The sequence below is a fragment of the Salvelinus namaycush genome, chromosome 36, assembly GCF_016432855.1.
Source record: "Salvelinus namaycush isolate Seneca chromosome 36, SaNama_1.0, whole genome shotgun sequence".
Lineage (NCBI taxonomy): Eukaryota > Metazoa > Chordata > Actinopteri > Salmoniformes > Salmonidae > Salvelinus > Salvelinus namaycush.
In genome coordinates, this window is record NC_052342.1 from 8,339,822 (window position 1) to 8,364,130 (window position 24,309).

A 24,309-nucleotide genomic window follows, 5' to 3' on the forward strand; every position below is an offset into this window, starting at 1 on the left:
GACGGAAGCTACTCCTCAGTAAAAGGCACAACAGCCTGCTTGGAGTTTGCCAAAGGCAGCTAAAGACTCTCAGACCATGAGAAACAAGATTCTCTGTTCTGGTGAAACCAAGATTGAACTCTTTGTCCTGAATGCCAAGCATCACGTCTGGAGGAAACCTGGCACCATCACCTACAGTGAAGCATGGTGGTGGCAGCATCATGCTGTGGGGATGTTTTTCAGCGGCAGGGACTGGGAGACTAGTCAGGATCGAGGGAAAGATGAACAGAGCAATGTACAGAGAGATCCTTGATGAAAACCTGCCCCAGAGTGCTCCGGACCTCCAGACTGGGGCAAAGTTTCATCTTCCAACAGGACAACGACTCTAAGCACACAGCCAAGACAACACAGGAGTGGCTTCGGAACAAGTCTCTGAATGTCCTTGAGTGGCCCATCCAGAGCCTGGATTTGAACCTGATTGAACATCTCTGGAGAACCTGAAAATAGCTGTGCAGCAACGCTCCCCATGCAACCTGACAGAGCGTGAGAGGATCTGCAGAGAAGAATGGAAGAAACTCCCCAAATACAGGGGTGCCAAGCTTGTAACGTCATACCCAAGAAGACTTGAGGCTGTAATCGCTGCCAAAGTTGCTTCAACAAAGTACTAAGTAAAGGGTCTGAATACTTATGTAAATGTAATATTTCCAGGGGGGTTTTATAATAAATTTGCTAAACCTGTTTTTACTTTGTCATTATGGGGTATTGTGTGTAGATTGATGAGGGGGAAAAACAATTGAATACATTTTAGAATAAGTCTGTAACCTAACAAAATTTGGAAAAAGTCAAGGGGTCTGAATACATTCCGAAGGCACTATATACTCTTCAGCAGGGCTTTCACACCTTCCAGTCCCTCCCACTACACAGAAAAAACCTCACACTGTTTCCTATGCAGACACATTACACCACTGACAGTCATGTAGTAGGCCTGTAGATCCTCAAAGTTTTACAGCTGCACCTTTGAGAGAATCTTGACTGGCTGCATCACCACTTGGTATGGCAACTGCTTGGCATCATATCGTAAGGCACTACAGAGGGTAGCGCAAACAGCCCAGTATATCACCGGGGCTGAGCTACCTGCCATCGAGGACCTCTATACCAGGCGGTGTTAGAGGTAGGCCATAAAAATGGTCAAAGACTCCAGCCACCCAAGTCATAGACTGTTCCCTCTGCTACCACATGGGGCAAGCAGTACCGGAGGGCCAACTCTGGGACCAAAAGGTTCCTGAACAGCTTCTAACCCCAAGCCATCAGAGTGCTGAACAGTTAATCAAATGGCCACCCTGACTATTTGCATTAACCACCTTTTTATTTGCAATGACTCTCTTGCACACTCACTGGACTCTACCCACACACACTACATACGCTCACACACCATGCATATTAACATACACACACACACTTTCACACCCTGCTGCCTAGTAACTTTTACCCCTACCTACATGTACATATTACCTCATACCCCAGCACATTGATTTGGTACCGGTACTCCTTTTATATAGTCTCATTATTTTCTACACCTGTTGTATTCAGCACATGTGACAAATACAATTTGATTTATAGATGATTTAGACTTATGGTGAATAACCCTTTAAAGTGCTTTATTTGAATAATGTGTATATGTTGTTCATAGTACCATTTTCTTTGATAATGCATAATTTATTTTCCATCAGGGCTCTCCAGGAGAGGACCAGGCAGACTGCAGTGGTTATCACAGGGGTGGCATCCTGACACCAAACTTAAACAATCTGATTGTAAAGGTGAAGAAACAACCTCAGAGCTCCATCTTGGCTGAATAGCAATATGGATGCTAATTTCTGGGCGCATTCCTCTGCCCAGGCGTTCCTGACGCCTGCCAGATCTTACAACCCCTTAATAGGTATTTTACGTATCAGCTAACAACATATGTTATAGCAATTTGTCATTTGATGATGTGGTACGCAACCATTGGTTGATGCATGTAACATCTGAGCAGGGTAATGTGACCTGTCTTTTTCCTCCCTACAGCTCACGCTGAGCTATGTGATGGTGGGATTGGTTATCTCCACCGTGAGTGCAGTCTATGATGTGATCAATGTAGCAATCAAAAGGTTTCCATTTTGAAAGCTAATAATAATTTGAAAGCGCAGGTGTGAACGGAAGAATAGAAATGTTCTTTATTCAGGCTCTCTCAAGACTATGGTCGCGGAAACCATTTCAATATGTTCACATACAGCAAAAATATGCAGAAAAATTAAGGCAAAAGGCCGATAGTTAAGAACAGACAGGAAACAGAGTTCGCTTTTTGTCACATTTTATCATGTATGATCATGAGTGGAGAGGCGCCAGTAACGCAGCTGTATAACGAGTTCCAACTTTTAAAAAAGGAAACAAAAAATTGCTTAACAATACCTCAGAAATCTAAAAATAAAGTACAATAATCATAATAATAATCAAAATAATATATTTTTTAACCACAAAGCAGAGGGAGGATGATTGTTCAGTTCGAATTCTATTCTACTCCAGTCAGATGTCAAATACACTACGTCTTCAAAGTATCTTACCAGCACTACTACATCAATAAAACACACTACATTTATTCATTGCCAAATGGAGCAGAATTTAATCACGGTAGATCCAAAGGCTACCTCTTTTCTTACCCCTCATCTTTAGAATAACTGGTAACACTGCCTAATTCTAACAAGTCATTTCAAAATGGCATCTGTTCTCCGTTTCAGAATGATCAAAGCACTATGAAAACTGGCTTACGGGACCATTCAACCGAAATCCCTATCTCGAAGACCTGGAGGCAAATAAAATTCACACTGTAGGAATAGTACTAAAGGGGTAAAAACAGAGGGATAACAGGAGGGGGAGTGGAAGTGCATCTGACATCTTTGCTCTGGGAACTCCAGGCTGCTGAGCTGGATAAAGCATTTCAATAGACACAGGGTGTGGTTTGGGGGGGACGGGGGGGGGGGGGACTTGGTTGAGGAAGGGAGGAGGTTCAGATTTCTGTTTGGTTGTCTCCATAGACACTCTCATCACTGTAGGCAATGTAGAGGAAAAAGTCCTCTTCATGGTGCTCCTGAAAGAGAGCGAGAGAGATAGAGGTGTTAGTGTGAGTTGACAAAACAGAGGTAGGGGAATTGCATCCCAATCCCCACAGAAACATGCAGCAGAAAAGTGAGAGGAGTGTAAAAAAAAATATCATACCTGGTATAGCAGGCCCATGGTGGCGGAAGTGGGTGGAATGACGTTGTTTACAAAGAAGAATAAGGCGTCCTCTGCCCGCAGGTGGATTCGTTTTCGGATGAGGAAGTAGAACTGGCCCACTGTAGTAGAGGTAGAGGAATTGAACAATTACAGTTCTGAAAGGAATGGTATGCGTTTGTGATACACGTGTGGCACTGTTATAACAGTTCACGTTACCTGTGAGGTCGGAGGGCACGAGGTATTTCTTCTTGTCCAAATCTCCTATCCTTGCTTTAGGAGCTTTTTCCACAATTACCTCAAATAAGAAGAAAAAAAAAGCATTCAATATAGGCCTAAATATTGTGTGGCTATGTATCCAACAATGTGAAGTTTGTTGACACGGTCAAAAAAAAGAGCCTTACTTTTTACATGAATAACTTTTACATTCATAATTAACTTGGTCACATACGCTTGCACTATTCAAGCTTCTTTGTTTCACATTTCAAGGAAAAGGGGATCTGAGACCTGCGGTACCTCACGGTGCGAGGTGATTTTCAGAAACCATGGTCCATTGGCTTTGGCTCATTTATTACTTCTCCATTTTGATTCCACTGCTATGTGAAGCTGACAGGACAGAATTTTTGAGTGGGGAGTAGAAATGAAACCAAATCTCACAGAGAAAGAATACTTCCCTATGCTCTAAGGCCAGTGCATAAAACCTGCACCAAGTCTATTTACAGATCGTTTACACCATCTTTAATTTGGATAGTTAGGCCTTACAAATTAGGAATAGACATGTCGTTCTGGGAGTATTATCAGAACAAAGTTCTGGACAAGTTTGTTGACAGAACAAATCGTACTCAAGCAATCCTTGAGAATGAAGGAAGGAATCTATTGACATTTCTGCCCTAAACATTCTAACTAAGGACGCACGATATATCGGTGAACATATCGAAATCGGACGATATTAGCTAAAAAAGCCAACATTGGTATCGGCCCAATGTCTAGTTTAATGGCGATGTGCAAAACCGATGTCAAAGCTGACGTACATACCTATATAACGTAGGTACACTATGTATTGACGCCACGTAAAATTGTGCGTTACACATGCAACACAGAATTCCTAAACTAGCCCACAATGTCTGCTGTGTGGACCGAGCAGTCAACAAGTCGAGCAGTCATTCGAAAAAGTAATTACATTTCAGCTAGACAACTCAAATGTGAAATCCAATAACGCCAAGATAGTAGAATTCATTGCCCTTGACAATCAACCGTTCTCTGTCGTGGGTGATGTTGGCTTTTGGTACACACTACCAAGTGCCCTATTTTTCAGAAGTTGCACTACCGTAGTTACATAGTAATAGCGTCACTGCTATTAGCTTACCGACATACATACTATGGAAAGTCGTTTGGGTCTTTGCGTGTCAAAAAAGATACAAGTCAAATAAAACCATTTGACACGTTAAATAAGCTTTAAAAAATTTGACACATCAAATAACACAGTTCTATTTTAGAATGTTGTGAGTTCTGAATTTGCACGTGCAAGCCAAGAGCCACCACTACTATCAGTAGCACTGTCAAAGCGGTATAAAAAAACAGTCTGCAAACAAGCAAACACCGGCCACGAACGATGTGTTTACAATACCGCGTTGGTAATAAAGCATTATTTGTTAGGCCGCAACTTCTGGGGTAGCTAGCTAGCTTTAGCTTGGTACCTAGCTAGGAGCAATACAACCAGCCTGAAAACAATGACCAGTAGAAACTGCAGACATTTTCATTATACTTAGCAATGATTTAGGAATCCTTGTGAGTAAGTATTAGCTAGGTAGCCACTTGTTGTTCGCCTATTGAAATTGAACTTCAGTTAATGAAAATAAATTGCTAGCCAGCTACTTACCCCTGTTGGCCAAAGCTAACATTATAAGCAGCCAGCTAGCATTATCTGGCTAGTGATGCTCAACCCGACAGGGTTGAGTTGTGAAGCTAGCCACAATAGTGGAATTTGCGGTTTGCCTTCAAAATAAAAGTACCTCTTTGAAAGTGATGCAGAAGGTTAAAATTGGTGGAATCATTCCATATTTAGACTGCATAATGTTAAACAAGGTTGGAATGTGAAGCAATTAAATTGGGTATCAGTCTACTCGGTGACACCCACAGAACACAACTGTGAAGAGTTTACGCAAATATTAGTGTTGTAGCTCCTATTGCGGGCCTGTGACTGTGAAATCACCTCCCCAGTCAGCCTATTGTGTGTAATGACATTCATATTGCACTGTACAGCTTTACCTAATGATTGGGGATCAATGAAATTGGGTATATGTCTACTCACTACCCAATATATTTTTTCCCCCAATGTCCTCCTCAGAGTTCTCAGACTGCAAAACATCCACACAGTATTGTTTTTCCTCTGGAATATAGTGTTCAATACACATAGATTGAAAATAAATTTGTCTCAATTCAGTTGTTTCAGAGTCCCGCAATAAGAACAATGACGCTAATGTTCTCTGGGTGTCACTGAGTAGACTGATACCTCACCATGTCATTGATCCACAATCCATAGGTAAGGCTGTTCAGTAAAATAAGTATGCCCCCAATGCAATTCTAAAGTATAATACATCCAGTGTGACTTCAACAGATTTGTCAAATGAACAAATTATTATCTTTTGTTGATTTTATATAACATTACAACCTAGTTTAGCATGATCTATTCAATTATGGCAAAATTCTACTATTTGTATTCATTTGCATCACTGTCAATGACATACTTTTATTTTGAAGGCTACCCGCAAAGTCCACTATTGTGGGGTTAATCCTTTTTGTGGCTAGCTTCACAGATGGGTTCGACCAACATTAATCAAATAAGAATTGTTTTATAAATTAGGGATATTTTAGATGATACCCAGCTATATAGTTAGCTAGCTAACTATAGCTACTGAAACAGATGTCATTGTTTTGCTATGTTTTTGGGGAAAAACATTGTTTGCATCCATGAGCTAGCTAGCTTTTTTTAATGACCAGCACTGTATGTGCGCGGGACAACTTCATCAGCATCATAGCATACGAATCGATGAATCGTTGCGACATATGAAATACGAGTGATAGTGTAATCAATGTGTAATAACTACGTAAAAATGTTATGAACGCGTTAAATTATTATGTGACGTGCAGTCATATTCAGGTCCCGATTGGTCAAATAGTGTAATTTGACATGCATCTTTTTTGACACTCAAAGACCCAAACAGCATTTCATAGAAATCCTGGCTGAGAATGAAACTACTAAACAACGAAACAGCACAGCTAGTAAGTGAAAGAAATAGGTTTTGATTATGTTTTACTGGCAATGGGGACATACGTAAATGCCCAAAAAATTACTTTTTGGTCAGTGTGGTGTGTGTGTGTAACCTTTATTTAACTAGGCAAGTCAGTTAAGAACAAATTCTTATTTACGACGGCCTACCCCGGCCGACGCTGGGCCAATTGTGCGCCGCCCTATGGGATTCCCAATCACGGCTGGATGTGATACAGCCTGGATTCAAACCAGAGACTGTAGTTAATCCTCTTGCACTGAGATGCAGTGCCTTAACACCCATAGACACAGCGGTCTAACTATTTAACTGTACTAGAATGATTAAAAGGACGCTAAAATAATCGAATATCGGATATCTGTATCGGCAAAAAATGACATAGGTGGGTGGGGGGAGCACACGGGGGAGCACACGGCGTGCGGCGTGGGGGGGAGCACACGGCGTGCGGCGTGGGGGGGGGCACACGGCGTGGGGAGCACACGGCGTGCGGGGGAGCACACGATGTGCGAGGGGACACGGTGTCAACTCAAAACAATCTACCTACAGAGGGGCCAAATGCGATGGACTGCTTATTGACACCAGCTGTAGGCTATTTAGGGTACTATTCTTTCAACACAAACTACCTTAAACTGTAAACCTAGTAACTAATTAAACATTGAATATTAGATGTCATGTTTCATTTTGACATAAGCTTGGTAGTAAGTTAGCTCCTATTGTTTTATAAGTATGTTAAACTAGCTACCTGTTTTATGAAATACTGTGTCTGACTCCATGGATTAACAGCAAACATGTTGACAGATTGCTAGCTAGTAAAAAATAAAATCCCATTCAATGTTGAATAGAATTATGCCTAGTCTACTAAACTGCGACGAACACGGTAGGCCCATAAGAAGCCATTTGTTGTTGCCAATACAAAAGCTAACGCGATAGTTAGCTAGTAAACTAATACAACTGCCCTGCTTTGGCGTTCCTATGAAAATATACCAAAACCAAACATGACATGGCTTGAGCGGTTATCACGTTAACGTTATCTAATTGGGATTACTAACATCAATAATAGTTTTAATAACCAAATGTTTCCCTATTGACTTCTGGGTAGAAAAAACATTTAACGTTAGGCTGTTAGCTTAGCTAACATTAGCTACTTACAGGCACCCTGTCCGGATACTTCTTCCTTATTTTCTCGCCCTCAGACCGTCTCTTTTCAAATGGGTGTTCCTCTTTGTATTGGAACTTCATTGTCAAACGAATGACAGGGTGTCGATCTGAGATATCCGATCTGGGTTCCTCAAGTAACAATTCGATGGCACACGGTTCAAGACTGCTGTTTTGCTCGGATTCTTTCCTAGTACGACTGCAGCGGAAGGATACAATAACATATGACGCCAAAGAGAGGTCTGTGCGTCGAATTAGCTAAATAGTTTAGGCTACGCTCATGGTGCTTTCAAGACAACTGGGAACCCGATGTCAAATCATTACATCAGTGATATTTAGGTCGGAAAGTCGGAGCTCTAGAAAGAAGCCGGAGTTCCCGACTTGGAATTCCGAGTCGGACCTGTTTTTTTCCCTGAGTTCCCAGTTGTCTTGAATACACTGAAGACCGATATATCCAAGTTCCCAGTTGTTGTGAACCCGGCATTCGTCGCACGGCCTCATTAAAATGAGTTGTGAAAGTTTGAACTCTGATTTAAATATTTAGTAATATTCAGCAATTAATCGAACTGTAAGGATTCAACAAATTAGCAGTCATTTTGTTTTCATAGCTTTGTTGCAAAATATATATATTTTTTATATAAAACAGATTTTAAACGGAACTATTTTATTTTGACCAACCGGTTGTGATGAGGCAGTTGTCATATGACCCATCACTGCACTTTCCGTGGCGTGTTATTGAGTTTAGCCAGCAGCAAATTCAACAGAGACTACTAAATCGATGGCTGATTTTAATTAATGTGTTTATAGTGCAGAGCTGGAAATAGTTGTGGAACTAATAATTCCTCCGTGTCTAATCACACTTCAAGGTGGGTGTCAGGTATCAGTTTGATTAAGCAGTTGCACAAGTGGTCACATGCTTGGGAGTCATAGGTCAGCTGAGGTGGCTGCTGTTATTAACTTTTGTTTTCCCCTTTATTTAAACTAGTCAAGTCAGTTAAGAACAAATTCGTATTTACAATGACGGCCTAGGAACAGTGGCTTACCTGCCTTGTTCAGGGGCAGAACGACAGAGTTTTACCTCGTCAGCTCAGGGATTTGATCTAGCAACCATTCAGTTACTGGCCCCAACGCTCTAACCACTAGGTTACCTGCCGCCCCACAATCGTCACAGTATCCTTACAAGTAGTGTAGTCAAAGCATTTGAAAAGGTAAACTATAAAGGGTATACCGGTTCCATAAAACAATATGATCTGTTTATGACCAGTTTTTAAAGTTACCTTAACACACCCTACATCACAAATTCCAGGCTCCTAGCAAAGCTAGTTCTTTGATTACCCTATGTCATAGATCAGCCAGCGAGTTAACTCCCTGACTGGTTACTAAGGTTCAAATCAATCTCTGATTAAAATGAAAATATGGGAACCAGTGTGGTGGCCAGCCTGGATATGAATACACCTGGTATGTCAACAGGTAGTGGAGACAATGATGCAGTTACTCATTTTACCACTTGAGGGCAGCCAAGTGTAAAATTTGGCAGTGGATCTTCTTGATAAACAGAATATCACTATTATTACTTGTCCCAAAACAAAAATGCAATGTCAATTTATGAAATTTCTGTCTCAATTTAAAACTGGTCCTCCTTTCCTGAGCATTCTGTCATACATTCCCACAAAATACAAGCAGACGAAACACCACAACTGGGATGCTTTTTGAGAGCACCGTGATTCGGTTTGAAGTTACAAAGGAGAGCCAGGTAAAAGTGGTCAATACTGACAAGTGTTTTATTAGTAACACAGACCTGGGGACTGAGCCAAAAAGAAGCAGTCTTGACAAGACTGAAATTGTTCAAATGGCATTGACAATGGAACCAATACGGTCAGGGGAACAGGAAACAATCAAAAGGGCTGCTCATTCTGCTTCAAATACAAAACAACAAAGTAAAAATCCAGAAATTAAGTGCAAATCTCAAATTGAAATTATGTATCAGGCATAAGATTTTCAATAATGGAGATGTCTGTCATACTATACATCATGGTAACTGAAAGATGAGAAATTGAAATATTTTTTTTAACCATTATTTTCTTTCATAATTTCTTCAGTCCATCCTTACATCCTACAAGGGGTTTTGAAGGAACACGTTTGAGATAAATGATCATGTCTAACCAACAGTCATTTGATTAAAAAAATAAAATAGATTGCTTTATACTTCATCCAGAGAGGTCTGTGTTGTGTAGCAAATCTTCATTGCGTAAAATTACTTGACATAACTCAATCATTGGTACCCCCGACACATGAATTACTCTGGTTGATTGACAGGGCCTATATTCCCCCAATCAAAACTATTATCCTCCATCTAATTCTGTCGTCCGGTTCCTCTTGGCCATCTTAACAGAAGTAAAGTCCAGTACCAAGTTGAGAAAGAGAGAGTAAAATAACAGGCGTCGTTAGAGGTGCAGTCCAGACTAATGACATGTAAGAAAAAAAAGATGGAAACTTGTCTAGTTCATTGCCTTGCTGTCCCTATTCTTTTTGTAACGTCAAAAGTTTAGCATGACGAACAAACGTGAGCATTCTCCCAACTCGTGTACAAAAAAACTCAGCCCCATGCGTACTTACACAGTCAGTATTAGGAACTAAGGCAGAGAGACTCCATTTAGTTTTTTCAAAAATCATAGAAGAAAAAGAAAAAAGTTGGCTTCCCCCCCAGTCATTTGCTGGCTCTCCAGATCTTGCTCCGTTCATTCCTTGTTGGATGTTCTGCTTTGACCCTTCTCTCCTCTGTCCTTTTCTGAGGGGTGAAAGGTCCACTGCGTGGTAACGGAGGAGCGATGGGAGCAGGTAGGGGGAAGTGGTATAAAAAAAGAGCCAATCAGCGAGACCCTCCCCGCAGAATCAGCCAATCACCAGAGCCGGTGCTGGTGGAGGTTTCGACTGAGGACGGATCGGATGTCAGCGGTGAACCTAGCAGACAATTGTAAGGGTTATGCATTTCTCATGCTACCAGGTAACTGGAAAAACACTGTTACAGTGCAGGATCCTCATCCATCCATCTGAATACCTGAAATACTCACCTAAGTGCATCTAGCATAGGCAGCAGGTTAAGGAGTGCTGTGTCACTAGGGTCGCTGAACCAAGACTTGATAGGTATTGCATTGTCTGGAAGGCAAATACAGAGATTCAAAACCAAAAGAAGGATAGTAGGAGAGTTGTGAAACCTAATAATTGGTGTGTAAAACCAGGCAAGTAAAAATTATCTGCTGTTGAAAAATCGACAAAACATTACTTGTATTAATAGGGTACAAGTGGTTGCTCCTTGGTAGCTGCCAACTTACCTTGATTCTCACAAGTCTGTCAAGGCTAATCACAGTTTCTATAGAAAATGGCAATGTTTGAATTGGTGTGTGGTTTGTTCGCTTAAAAACGCGCAAGAGCTGCTTGGCAACCTTCCACTCACACCCACCAATCGGACAGCAACTGGTTTGACAACATCCTGACATTTAAAACAATCATTACAAGCTCACCTAGGCGGATATGACCTAGAATGACGTACAGTTGAAGTCGGAAGTTTACATACACTTTTAGGTTGGAGTCATTAAAACTCGTTTTTCAACCACACCCCAAATTTCTTGTTAACAAACTATAGTTTTGGCAAGTCAGTTAGGACATCTACTTTGTGCATGACACAAGTAATTTTTCCAAAAATTGTTTACAGACATATTATTTCACTGTATCACAGTTCCAGTGGGTCAGAAGTTTACATACACTAAGTTGACTGTTCCTTTAAGCAGAAGCTTCTGATAGGCTAATTGACATCATTTTAGTCAATTGGAGGTGTACCTGTGGATGTATTTCAAGGCCTACATTCAAACTCACTGCCTCTTTGCTTGACATCATGGGAAAATCAAAAGAATTCAGCTAAGACCTCAGAAAAAAATGTGTAGACCTCCAACAAGTCTGGTTCATCCTTGGGAGCAATTTCCAAACACTTGAAGGTACCACGTTCATCTGTACAAACAATGGTACGCAAGTATAAACACCATGGGACCACGCAGCCGTCATACCGCTCAGGAAGGAGACGCGTTCTGTCTCCTAGAGATGAACGTACTTTGGTGTGAAAAGTGCAAATCAATCCCAGAACAACAGCAAAGGACCTTGTGAAGATGCTGGAGGAAACAGGTACAAAAGTATCTATATCCACAGTAAAACGAGTCTTATATCGACATAACCTGAAAGGCCTCTCAGCAAGGAAGAAGCCACTGCTCCAAAACCGCCATAAAAAAGCCAGACTACGGTTTGCAACTGCACATGGGTACAAAGATCGTACTTTTTGGAGAAATGTCCTCTGGTCTGATAAAACAAAAATAGAACTGTTTGGCCATAATGACCATCGTTATGTTTGGAGGAAAAAGGAGGAGGCTTGCAAGCCGAACACCACCATCCCAACCGTGAAGAACGGGGGTGGCAGCATCATGTTGTGTGGGTGCTTTGCTGCAGGAGGGACTGGTGCACTTCACAAAATAGATGGCATCATGAGGAAACAAAATGTGGATATATTGAAGCAACATCAAGACATCAGTCAGGAAGTTAACTTATGGCTGCAGGGGCAGTATTGAGTAGCTTGGATGAAAGATGCACAGAGGTGCCCAGAGGAAACGGCCTGCTCCTCAGTCATAGTTGCTAATATTTGCATATTATTATTATTAGTATTGGACAGAAAACACTCTGAAGTTTATAAAACTGTTTGAATTATGTCTGTGAGTATAACAGAACTCATATGGCAGGCAAAAACCTGTTCCACTTCCTGTTTGGATTTTTTCTGAGGGTGCTAGATATTGATGAGTTTTCACTTCCTACGGTTTCCACTAGATGTCAACAGTCAATAGAACTTTGTCTGATGACTAATGTGAAGGGGGGCCGAAGGAGACAGGAATTAGTCACCACTGCCACGAGCTGACCATGCTTTGACCACGCGCATTCACGTGATAGGCATCTCCGTTCCATCGCTCAACTGAAGTCAATCTAATTCTCCGGTTGGAACGTTATTCAAGATATATGTTTACAACATTCTAAAGATTGATTCAGTACATCGTTTGACATGTTTCTACTCACTGTTATGGAACTTTTGGACATTGTCACGTTATAGTGGACGCGCTTTGTGACTTTGGAATTGTTTACTAAACGCGCTAACCAAAATAGCTAATTGGACATAAATAACAGACATTATCGAACAAATCAAGCATTTATTGTGGACCTGGGATTCCTAGGACTGTATTCTGATGAAGTTCATCAAAGGTAAGGAAACATTTATCATGTATTTTCTGGTTTCTGTTGACCCCAACATGGCGGCTAATTTGGCTATTGTTCTGAGCTCCGTCTCAGATTATTGCATGATTTGCTTTTTCCGTAAAGTTTTTTTGAAATCTGACACAGCGGTTGCATTAAGGAGAGGTATATCTATAATTCCATGTGTATAACTTGTATTATCATCTACATTTATGATGAGTATTTCTGTTGAAACGATGTGGCTATGCAAAATCACTTGATGTTTTTGCAACTAGTGAATCTAACGCGCCAATGTAAACTCAGATTTTTTATATAAATATGAACTTTATCAAACAAAACATGCATGTATTGTGTAACATGAAGTCCTATGAGTGTCATCTGATGAAGATAATCAAAGGTTAGTGATTAATTTTCATCTCTATTTCTGCTTTTTCTGACTGCTATCTTTCGCTGGAAAAATGGCTGTGCTTATTGTGGTTTGGTGGTGACCTAACAATCGTTTGTAGTGCTTTCGCTGAAAAGCATATTTGAAAATCGGACACTTTGGTGGGATTAACAACAAGATTACCTTTAAAATTATATAAGACATGTATGTTTGAGGAATTTTAATTATGAGATTTCTGTTGTTTGAATTTGGCGCCCTGCACTTTCACTGGCTGTTGTCATATCGATCCCGGTAGCGGGATTGCAGCCATAAGAAGTTTTAAAGCTTGGTCGCAAATGGGTTTTCCAAATGGACAATGACCACAAGCATACTTCTAAAGGTGTGGCAAAATGGCTTAAGGACAACAAAGTCAAGGTATTGGAGTGGCCATCACAAAGCCCTGACCTCAAGCCTATAGAAAATTTGTGGGCAGAACTGAAAAAGCGTATGCGAGCAAGGAGGCCTACAAACCTGACTCAGTTACACCAGCTCTGTCAGGAGGAATGGGCCAAAATTCACCCAACTTATTGTGGGAAGTTTGTGGAAGGCTACTGGAAACGTTTGACCCAAGTTAAACAATTTAAAGGCAATGCTACCAAATACTAATTGAGTGTATGTAAACTGATGAAAGAAATAAAAGCTGAAATAAATCATTCTCTCTACTATTATTCTGACATTTCACATTCTTAAAATAAAGTGGTGATCCTAACTGACCTAAGGCCGGGAATTTTTACGAGGATTAAATGTCAGGAATTGTGAAACTGAGTTTAAATGTATTTGGCTAAGGTGTATGTAAACTTCCGACTTCAACTGTACATAAACATCTCATCACAAAGTATGCATACATTTGTGTTGTGTGAGCGTGTGCATGTCTGTGTGCGTGCACGCATATGTGTATAACCTCACCTGGATGACTCCGGTAAGCTCCAGGCGAGTTGTCCAGGATGACGATACTAGACAGGTCTTTGTGTACGACAGACAGGTCTTTAATATAACTACCTAGATCCAACGTGCAATGCTGCAGACACAGGAAGAAGACATAGAAGATGTAAGCAGATCGTAAATAAATGAGAGAGGAAATGAGGTCACTAATACTGTACACTATTTTCACAAAGATGTGGATGGACATAAATCAGTTGTGTTCATATGATAGGGGAGAGTGATACCTGTCTGTAGTATCTGCGATTCAGGATGTTCCTGTTGTTGTCCAGCTTGTCTGCCACTGCCGAGCCATAGATCTCCATACTGGCCGTGAATACTACCAGCTCATACCACTGGCTGACCTGGAGAGAGGGGTCACACACACAGCGAAGGATACATGTTTGGCTCACGCCATCATTTACAGTCAAAGAACTTGTCAAACAGAGCACAGCATTGTTGACAATGACGTACAAAATAGAACTCACAGTTCACAAGGACAACATTTTTACTTACCACTTCTAAAAAGAAGTCAACGTGCGGCCTTTTATGTACAAAGAATCTGACAGGGTGCTTGTCAATGACTACCTGCGAGAGAGAGAGAGGGGGAAACGGATGCAATACGTATCTAGATGCATGGGCTCCAATATGATACAGGAACGATACCAGTGTTTTCGCTGCAGTCATTTAGGTGTGGGTTGCCACAATATGGAACATGGAAAAATATTTCTGCCGAGGCGCACTTTAAAAGATGCTAGAACAGTCCACATACACTTTCTCTGCAAACAAAATTAGTAATTTATAGAAAATTCAGACAACTCCATAGTAGAATAGTTGATGTATTTACCTAGTTGGTTTGTTGTTGTGGGTTCTCTGCAAGATAATATTCCTCTCGAAGCACATTCAAGTGTCATAAGGAGTGAGGGAAAAATGCATGCTGACAAGCAGTCAATGCACAACAATTCTCACAATAGCTGGGAAAACAGCGATAGCAGAACTTTTGACTTCATCCCAGTCTCAAAATCAAATGGTTTTGACAGTTTTTAACGAAGTGAGCTTCTCTTTTCCTCCTGCTACAGCCATGCAGTGCGACTCACAAAAGTGATTGCGGTCCTCGTTAAACTATCAACTATACTCAGCATATGTAAAGAAATATACAGTGCATTCGGGAAGTATTCAGACCCCTTCCGTTTTCCCACATTTTGTTGCATTACAATTCTAAAATTGAGGATTTTTATTTAATCAATCTACACACAATACCACAATGACAAAGCGAAAACAGAAATGTATTTTTTAATTTGATAAATTAAACAGAAATGTCATATTTACATAAGTATTTAGACCCTTTGCTATGAGACTCAATATTGAGCTCAGGAGCATCCTGCTTCCATTGACCATCCTTGAGATGTTCCTACAACTTGAAGTCCACCTGTGATAAATTCAATTGATTGGACATGACTTGGAAAGGCACACACCTGTCTATATGAAGGTCCCACAGTTGACAGCGCATGACAGAGCAGAAACCAAGCCAAGAGGTCGAAGGAATTGTCCGTAGAGCTCCAAGACAGGATTGTGTCGAGGCACAGATCTGGGCAAGGGTACCAAAAATGTGTCTGCAGCATTGAAGGTCCCCAAGAACACAGTGGCCTCCATCATTCTTCAATGGAAGAAGTTTGGAACCACCAAGACTCTTCCTAGAGCTGGCTGCCGGCCAAACTGAGCAATCGGGGGAGAAGGGTCTTGGTCGGGGAGGTGGTTCCTCTGTGGAACCTTCCAGTAGGACTACCATCTCTGAAGCACTCCACTAATCAGGCCTTTATGGTAGAGTGACCAGACGGAAGCCACTCCTCAGTAAAAGGCACATGACAGCCCGCTTGGAGTTTGCCAAAAGGCATCAAAAGGACTCTGACCATGAGAAACAACATTCTCTGATCTGATGAAACCAAGACTGAACTCTTTGGCCTGAATGTCAAGCGTCACAAACCTGGCATCATCCCTATGGTAAAGCATGGTGGGGGCAGCATCATGCTGTGGGGATGTTTTATAGCGGCAAGGACTGAGAGACTAGTCAGGATCGAGGAAAAGATGAACGGAGCCAAGTACAGAGATCCTTGATGAAAACCTGCTCCAGACCTGCTCAGGACCTCAGACTGGGGCGAAGGTTCACCTTCCAACAGGACAACGACCCTAAGCACACAGCCAAGACAACGCAGGAGTGTCTATCGGACAAGTCTCTGAATGTCCTTGAGTGGCCCAGCCAGAGCCCAGACTTGAACCCGATCGAACATCGCTGGAGAGAACTGAAAATAGCTGTGCAGTGACGCTCCCCATCCAACTTAACAGAGCTTGAGAGGATCTGCAGAGAAGAATGGGAGAAACTCCCCAAATACAGGTGTGCCAAGCTTGTAGTGTCATACCCAAGAAGACTCGAGGCTGTAATAACTGCCAAAAGTGCTTCAACAAAGTACTGAGTAAAGGGTCTGAATACTTATGTAAATGTGATAGTCGAGTATTTTAACAAATTGGCAAAAAAATTAAAATAATTCTTAAAGTTTTTGCTTTGTCATTATAGTGTGTAGATTTGATGAGTAAAATACACAATTTAATCCATTTTAGAATAAATAACAAAACGTGGAAAAAGTCAGGGTCTGAACACTTTCCGAATGTTTACCACAAAACTACCAAAATTAACCTGAACAATTCAAAATAAAATCTAATATAGGCTAATAGGCTGACCACATCACTCACGTCGCGTGCTTTGCAAAATAAACGTAGGAATATATGTTATTCAATTATTGCACCCACACTGCTCGAGTGTCTGCGTTGCCAAGGGCTAAAATAGAAGTCAGTCCTATTTCTGACGCAGATCGCGCTGTAAGTCCTACCTCTCCCATCTCCTCATTGCTTTATAGAAGCAGGTTTTTAATTGAAAGACGAAATGTTTTGCCGGTTGTCGTGGTAATACTATGAAAGTGTAGATGACAATCACCATATAAGTTCAAATATGAAAAAGCCTGGAAGGAGGAGATGACTAGAAACGATTCGGTTGGCCGTTTTATGTGTGGATTAATTATCGGAGTAGAGGACCTTGTGCATTTCAGGTAAAATAACAACTCAATGTTTATATCCCAGGACAAATTAGCTAGCAACAGCAAGTTAACTAAATAGGACAAATTAGCTAGCAAGTGCAAGCTAACTAGCTAAATTGCCATACATGTTTAATGCTTTTCGACCTGTCCCCAAATTAATGTCATTGGTTCAGAGTTTGTTTTGATATTTTAACCTGCGTGTCGTGATCGCGTTTGGTGTAGGGGGACAAAATACATTTATGCACGATAGCGCACGCGAGCAGCCGGTTTGGGTTCCGTGTAAGCCCCGATCATCAGGATGCATATAGCCAGATGAGATGTGTCTCCAGTAGCTTACTTTTATTCCACTAAAACACAATTTAACAACACATTTGATAACAATAACCTAGCAAATTACATTGTCACTCAATCAAGCCTAATATCAGGAATAGGCCTTACCTCTCTTTGGTCAGTGCACAAAGCCACGCATAGAGCACAGTTTGACTAGGCTACTGATATTGCCATGGGGTTTTTCAGGATACAAAATGATTTGTAGATCAATAACTGTCAATGCAGTTACATGTTCATTTCGACACTGAAGGAGAGGACGCATCAGTTGTCACAAAAGATTAGGTATTTTTGGAAGGCAGAAAAAAGTTATGAGCAAAAACGGTTAGTGAAACGACGATTCGTAACATTTAAATCGCATTGCACATTGGGTGACTCGTTAAATCCCTAACGCGCAGCATGCTTGTCTCTGGACCAGAGGGTCACAGGTTCAAGTCCTGATATGACTAACCCCCCCAAATTCACTTTGTGTGCGCGTTTACCTTGAGGATGAAGTCTGGTGGTGTGCCGGGTCTCACTGTGGGTCTGAGGACTCCGTCGTGGTGAGAGTGGATCAGCGTCTCATCTAGATCCAGCACCAGAATCTTCCTCTTCACTGCATCTAAAGGACCAAACAAACACATACACCTGCTTATTACATGTTCAACACCCCCCCCCCCCCCCCCCCCAACAGTGACCTTGCGGTTAGAGTGCGGGGTTCGCTCCTGGTCGAGTCATAACAAAGACTCAAAATATGAGACCGGAAGCCTCTCTGCTTGGCACTCAGCAATAAGGAGATGGATTGGGGGTAAGGCCCTGCGACAGTCTAGCATCCTGTTCACCAGGTTGTGTACTTGTACATCAAGCTGGCTCACGGTACAGAAACAAGAGATAGGGAACGAGAATATGGGCCGCTCTGGCTCAGACAAGGCTTACTTGTCCAAGGCTGACTTAATACACACCGTGCTATATATCTAACCTATAACACCATAAAGAACATGACAGATGGTCAGTAATACTGATGATTTTTCCATCTTACACAAGTGACAAAAAGGTTTCTTTGTGTCAGTGCATTCACATGTTTTGCACTATGCTAGCTGTTTGAAGCGCCCACATGCATTAAATAAAAGGGTTAATGTGATGAGAGATAGAGCAGGTCTGTGCTACGGAAATTCCCTTGGAAGAGACTGGGGTTGCGTTCATACTCTTCAGCCTTAAGAGGAACTGAAATGAAAGCTGCAATATGTAACTTTTCCGGGGACTTGACCAATTCAGTTATAGATCTGTCCTCATTGAAAGCAAGTCTAAGAAGTGGTAGATCTTTTCTATGTCCGCTATTTCTATGCTTCCTGTTCTTAAGTTAAGTTTTTGCATCTTTTACTTTCGGTTTTGTACACCAGCTTCAAACATACAATTTTTTGGTTATTGAAAATATATTTCACAGTGTTTTAAATGGTACAATGATAATCTACAATTGCTTGTTTTGTTACAAATTGAAATTAGGCTAAATATTCGAATTTTCGCAACCAGGAGATGGTGAAGCGAATTCTGCTTATTGCTCCTTTAATAATGGATTTACAGAACCGCGGATCCACATTTGTGAAAGTATGGTCCCCCTGTTGTCCTTTGAGACAAGCAATAAAACAGTAGTCAGAACTCCTAGGTCCCAGCGAGCACCTGTGTTTAATGCACATACAGTATGTTGTCTCTGAAGATGTATACAATTATATGCCCACCACTTTGCTGTACTAGCTGCTCTGTACAAATTGTATCTGTTGCCGTTTCATTGCATTTAGTTTTCTCAGTGTGTTTTGTGATCATGTTTTTTTCCTGTTTGTCTTAATCATAGTTATCATTAAAACAAAAAATAACTGAAAAAGTAACACAAAGCTCTTTCTTTGAAGGCATTACTGAACAAGGACTTTACTAATTAAAAACAACTGGACTCTGGCAACTGATGTGTAGATACAGTAGACCAGCTGAAACCAGAATGAAAGTTGAGGAAGCTATAGCAAAAGGCAGAGGCATTATGAGGTCATGTCAGTGTGTTTATTCATTCTATTTCTATAGTTTATACACAATGCTCAACTGGGCTGGGTCCGGTTTCCTGGGATCAAGGAATGGCAGGGGGGGGTCAGAAAAGATGACAGAGCGACAGCAGTACTCACTAAGTCTATTTCTGGAGATGGGGGACAGTGGTAAAGTGTCATACCGCACCGTCTGGTACTGGATTACCTGAAACAGAATGAGAGAGATTAAGCATACTTGTTCAACTCAGCCAAAGACAGAGTCACTCACAGACACTAGTGTTTGTTACATTTGTGAGCATAAATTGCATGAATTTTAAGGCAGAACAGTGGGTAAAGTTTAGTTACTCCTGTCTTGGCCATGGTACAGAAATACAATTTTAATGAAAGAAAAAATAAATAAATCGAAGCTTGGTAAATTTATTACAAACCGATTTATTAAAACCCTCGTTATTCCATTGTCTGCTCCCTACATGGGAAAGCCTAATTGGGGGAAAGTGTGGTTACGGAAAATGTAGGCCTATGTCTACGTATCCTTGGCAACATAATTCCCATGACCAAACAAAAGCGCAGGGTCAGACTAGACCTAGGCCTCCACGACTACTGCTATCCTTGGGTGCATTTCAAAAGTTTACAGTGCGTTCCTCTACTTCATTTAGGTCTCAGCACTAATTAGTACTGTGCTTACACCTGCCAGGGCACATGACAGACCAATTGGTAAGGATCCCTGAGAGGGAGCCATATCAGATTTAGACACACCGATTTTCCCCACTCCATTCATTAATTGTTCCCTGTTTTCCCCCCCTAAACAGAGTAGACAGTTTGCCTCTCTATTCTCCATAAGGGCTAGGAATAGGAAGCCAAGTGAAAAGGGAGACTTGCAGGGTGACTGTCTGCGGCTGCCAAGTTGTTTTGTCCAAAACCCTTAGATGACACCCACTGCCAGATCCCTGTTCCATGCCTTGCGGCGCTTGGCCCGGTCTAGGGATAGCCTGTTCATGAACAGCTGGTGGATGCCATGGGGGAACCCACAGCCCCACATTCTGTACCCCCTAGGGCAGTGGTATTCAAAGTCAGGGTCGCAGGGGAATTGCATTTGAACTTTTTTGGGGGAACCAAAAATTAAGAGTACATGTTATTTTATGGGACAATATACAAACATTGAGAATTATATATTGAATATATTTTTTTTTGGGGGGGGGGGGGGGGGGGGGGAAATACAATTTTGAGTAAATGTATGTATTGGTTCTCAGAGATGAAAATGTAATGAATAGAAGATTGTTGATGTAAAAATCCAAATATACAGATTTTAACATTGTGTCATTATATTTGGGGTAGCCAGAATGTTTGGGGGGGTAAAAAATGGGGTCCCTGCTGAAAAGTTTAAATACCACTGCCCTTGGGTGTTGTCTGGATATAACCCTCCCAGAAACCCTCTCCAGCCCTCCCCTCCTCTCGAAGATGCATTCATGTCATAGTGTTGTCTGTCTTGAAGATTATGATGCAACTGGCTTATATGTCTAGCACACATCTGATTAAGGACTGGTAGCATATGCATGCGTTTATGCTCCATAATCCAAATTGTTGTGATGACAGCTACCGTCCACTAGGTTTTCATTGTAACCCTAATTTAGCATACCAAATTCTAATAATTAGCTTATTTGTTTATTTGGATCCCAATTAGCTTTTGCAGATGCATCAGCTTTTTCCTGGGGCCCACAAAGCATTACAAGTAACAAAACAATGATAGATAAGGACAGTCACAAATTGTAAATAAAATGATAAACAATACAACAACAATACTGTGCGTATTAGTGTCTGTGTGCGCATGCGTTTGATAAACTTGTTGACAAGCTGAATCAGGTTAGTTACAACGGGGGTTGGAGCGAAAACCTACAGCAGGGTAGCTCTCCAGGAACATGGTCTGAGAACCCTGGTCTAGGCCTAGCCTATATAGCTACAGCATGCCAGGGTCTCTATTGTATATACGGGCAACCTGGTTTAGCTAGACACCTAGGCATCATCACATTGGTAGCTGGGAGTGGGAAAACCTGTAATATACTCCAGACAATTCCCAAACTGAGAATTCCAAGCCTAGGCAGTCTTTCTCTAGCATATTTTGGGCGCACAACATGACCGATTGTTCAGGAAGAAATAGGTTGCTACATTGTGAAACAAATTCTGATTGTATTCATATACAGCATTTCGACTTGAAATGTTACAAACACTGTCTGCATCCCACTGACTAGGCCCCGAGTGATGATGTATCACTGTTAGGTAATAAAATACAAGCGGTAAACACTGGAGCTTGACTAAACTACAACATACTTAGATGTAACACCAGCACTCCCCTCTCTCTCTCTGTTGCTGTGAAACAAAGTCAGAAACAAAATCCTTTGATAATGTGCATCAAGTTTACACAGAGTATATAATAAACAAACCATATGCCCCACCCAACCGGACTGTGTGCATTAATTGGTGGACAGGTGGAGCCTTTGACACCTCAAATGTCAAGTTTATATTTGGGGCATCAGCGAACCAGCAAACGTGACCAGAGTCTTGTGGGTCCTGTCCATATATCAAGGGCATGCAAGACCTCAGTCGAACAAGAGCCTTCCTTTGTCATCCTAACACTCACATCACACTACAGCTACAGTAGAGGGCTACAAAAGTAACCCAGAAATATGTGAGAGCAGTGGCATTTGATTGTCAGAATGAAATGTCAGAATGAAAAGGATTTGTGTGAGTCCAATACAAAGGGTTTGTCTGTTTATTTCAACGGAATCCTACAGCCCCCCAGGAAGCACATTACCTGTCAAGACTTTCCACCAAGTGCCATTCTTATCTATGGCTCTGATAAGGGCCATGTGGCCATAGGGAAGTGGAAGCATGTTTGTAAAATGTGAGATGATTGTTTCTGACTGGAGGTTAGTTTTGTTTAAGGTTTGTGACATGGCCATGACAGCAGTAACCAATGCATTTGAATGTCATGTCTGTCCCACACACACGCGACTTACCCCAGACAATGTAAACAAATGTGCAAACAAGAGCAGTTGGTTATGCTATTTTTAAAAAGAATATACTCACCGTGCGTAGGTGCTTCCTGAGAATGTACAAGATGAATCCCCACATTCTGGACGTTACACCTAGGAAAGTGCGGATGCCAAGTAGACACTGGCGGGTCTTCAGCATGTCGGCGACCACACAAGGACCCACACAGGAACAGGAGGTCGAAGGAGCTACAAGTTAACCCGCTCTGCTAAATTGACCAATGTGGTTCAGGCTAGGGTCCAAATTGTCGAATCGGAATCCGTCCCTACAACCTCAACAACCTCTCAAAAACGAACCAAACACGTCCAAATTAACAAGAGTAGATCGAGCAAACGTGTGAGTTCCTCTGCACGCTTGCTGCACAACTCTCATAGATTTGAATGCATTGACATTGTGTAGCAGAAAAATGTTACTATAAAAATAAGAGTTACAACAAAAGTAGACTCTTGCACGACGTTTGCTATCCAATAGCAATTTGGTCAGTGACAGTGGGCTACCGACTAGCTAGCTAGTCAGAATATACCACGCAGCTCGTCTCGCCGACAAGCTAAGCTAGCAATTAGCTCGGTAGGGTGACCACCTTGAACCCTGGAGAACATTAACTCAACTTTCGTCCTTCGAAATTTGAAAACAGTAAATAATACTCTTATTTTATCTGTGGTATTTTAAGAAAAATAATGTCTGAAAACTAAAAGTCAAAACAGTCACCATGAAAACTGCTTGCAGTTCACAGCAAATCCGGAATCGAACTGCGAGCCGCCATCGCCGTCACTTCCGCGGGGAGAAGTCTTCTCAACCTGATTCGAACCTAACGGTTGCGCGCAGCACGTCCCCGTGGAAAGCAGATACATTAAAAGTAGATGGACAGAATTTTCAAACCTGTCTATTCTCTTTGGTAGGTGTGTGGGTTTTCCCAATTTCTAAAGCAAATACATTTGTTGTATTACCCTGAACAAACATTGAAGTGATGAAATATGATGCAGAAGTCAAATCAAGCTGTTTAAATTGTAATAATGTATAGTCATTACTGACTATTCCCTGGCAATGATGAAGGTTTTGGGGAATTCAGTTGCTCCTTTCCGGCATAAAATTGGCAAGACTCTACAAGAAACAATTTTAGGTTTATTTACAAGTCTATGTGATTTCATGTGGCTTGTATTAAGGTGAGTTGGGTCTGACTCGAGATGAGTAAAACACTAGTAGTCACTAGACTCAAGCTCACACTCCAGTGGTTAGCGGTAGAAACTACACAAGTGCAAGCATACTGTACAAAAAGGTGTCAGTTTGAGGCATTACAAATGTGCTAGTATACAAAAAACACATAACAGACAACCTGAAAACAGTACCCTTTATTTGAAGCTAGATTTAAACAGATACCAGTCATAGATCTACTGTAGGCATCTGTTCTCTGCGTCATTCAGTCTTCTGCTGAAATATTCCTGAATTGATTGCTGTAACAAGCAGTATCTCTTTTGTCTACTTACACGGACTCCACCTTAACCACATTCCTCCACTGCAAAAACTGGCATTCGGTAAACCTG

General features: G+C 41.4%; 2 protein-coding genes across 2 annotated transcripts; both read right to left on the bottom strand.

The window, feature by feature from the left end:
- Positions 1 to 2,168: 2,168 nt before the first annotated feature.
- On the bottom strand, positions 2,169 to 7,886 carry LOC120030414 (gamma-aminobutyric acid receptor-associated protein-like). The gene is made up of 4 exons (XM_038975810.1): positions 7,665 to 7,886; positions 3,448 to 3,526; positions 3,232 to 3,350; positions 2,169 to 3,103 (listed from the first exon to the last, which is right to left on the bottom strand). Exons 1-4 carry the CDS (start codon positions 7,752 to 7,754, stop codon positions 3,023 to 3,025), a joined length of 369 nt encoding a protein of 122 aa, XP_038831738.1. The 5' UTR covers positions 7,755 to 7,886; the 3' UTR covers positions 2,169 to 3,022.
- Positions 7,887 to 9,433: 1,547 nt separating this feature from the next.
- On the bottom strand, positions 9,434 to 23,536 carry LOC120030615 (CTD nuclear envelope phosphatase 1A-like). The gene is made up of 9 exons (XM_038976040.1): positions 23,477 to 23,536; positions 22,805 to 23,049; positions 19,859 to 19,925; positions 18,194 to 18,312; positions 14,812 to 14,883; positions 14,544 to 14,660; positions 14,284 to 14,395; positions 10,742 to 10,826; positions 9,434 to 10,631 (listed from the first exon to the last, which is right to left on the bottom strand). The coding sequence occupies exons 2-9, from the start codon at positions 22,907 to 22,909 to the stop codon at positions 10,571 to 10,573; spliced, it is 738 nt and encodes a 245-aa protein (XP_038831968.1). The 5' UTR covers positions 22,910 to 23,049; positions 23,477 to 23,536; the 3' UTR covers positions 9,434 to 10,570.
- Between the last annotated feature and the right edge of the window lie 773 nt (positions 23,537 to 24,309).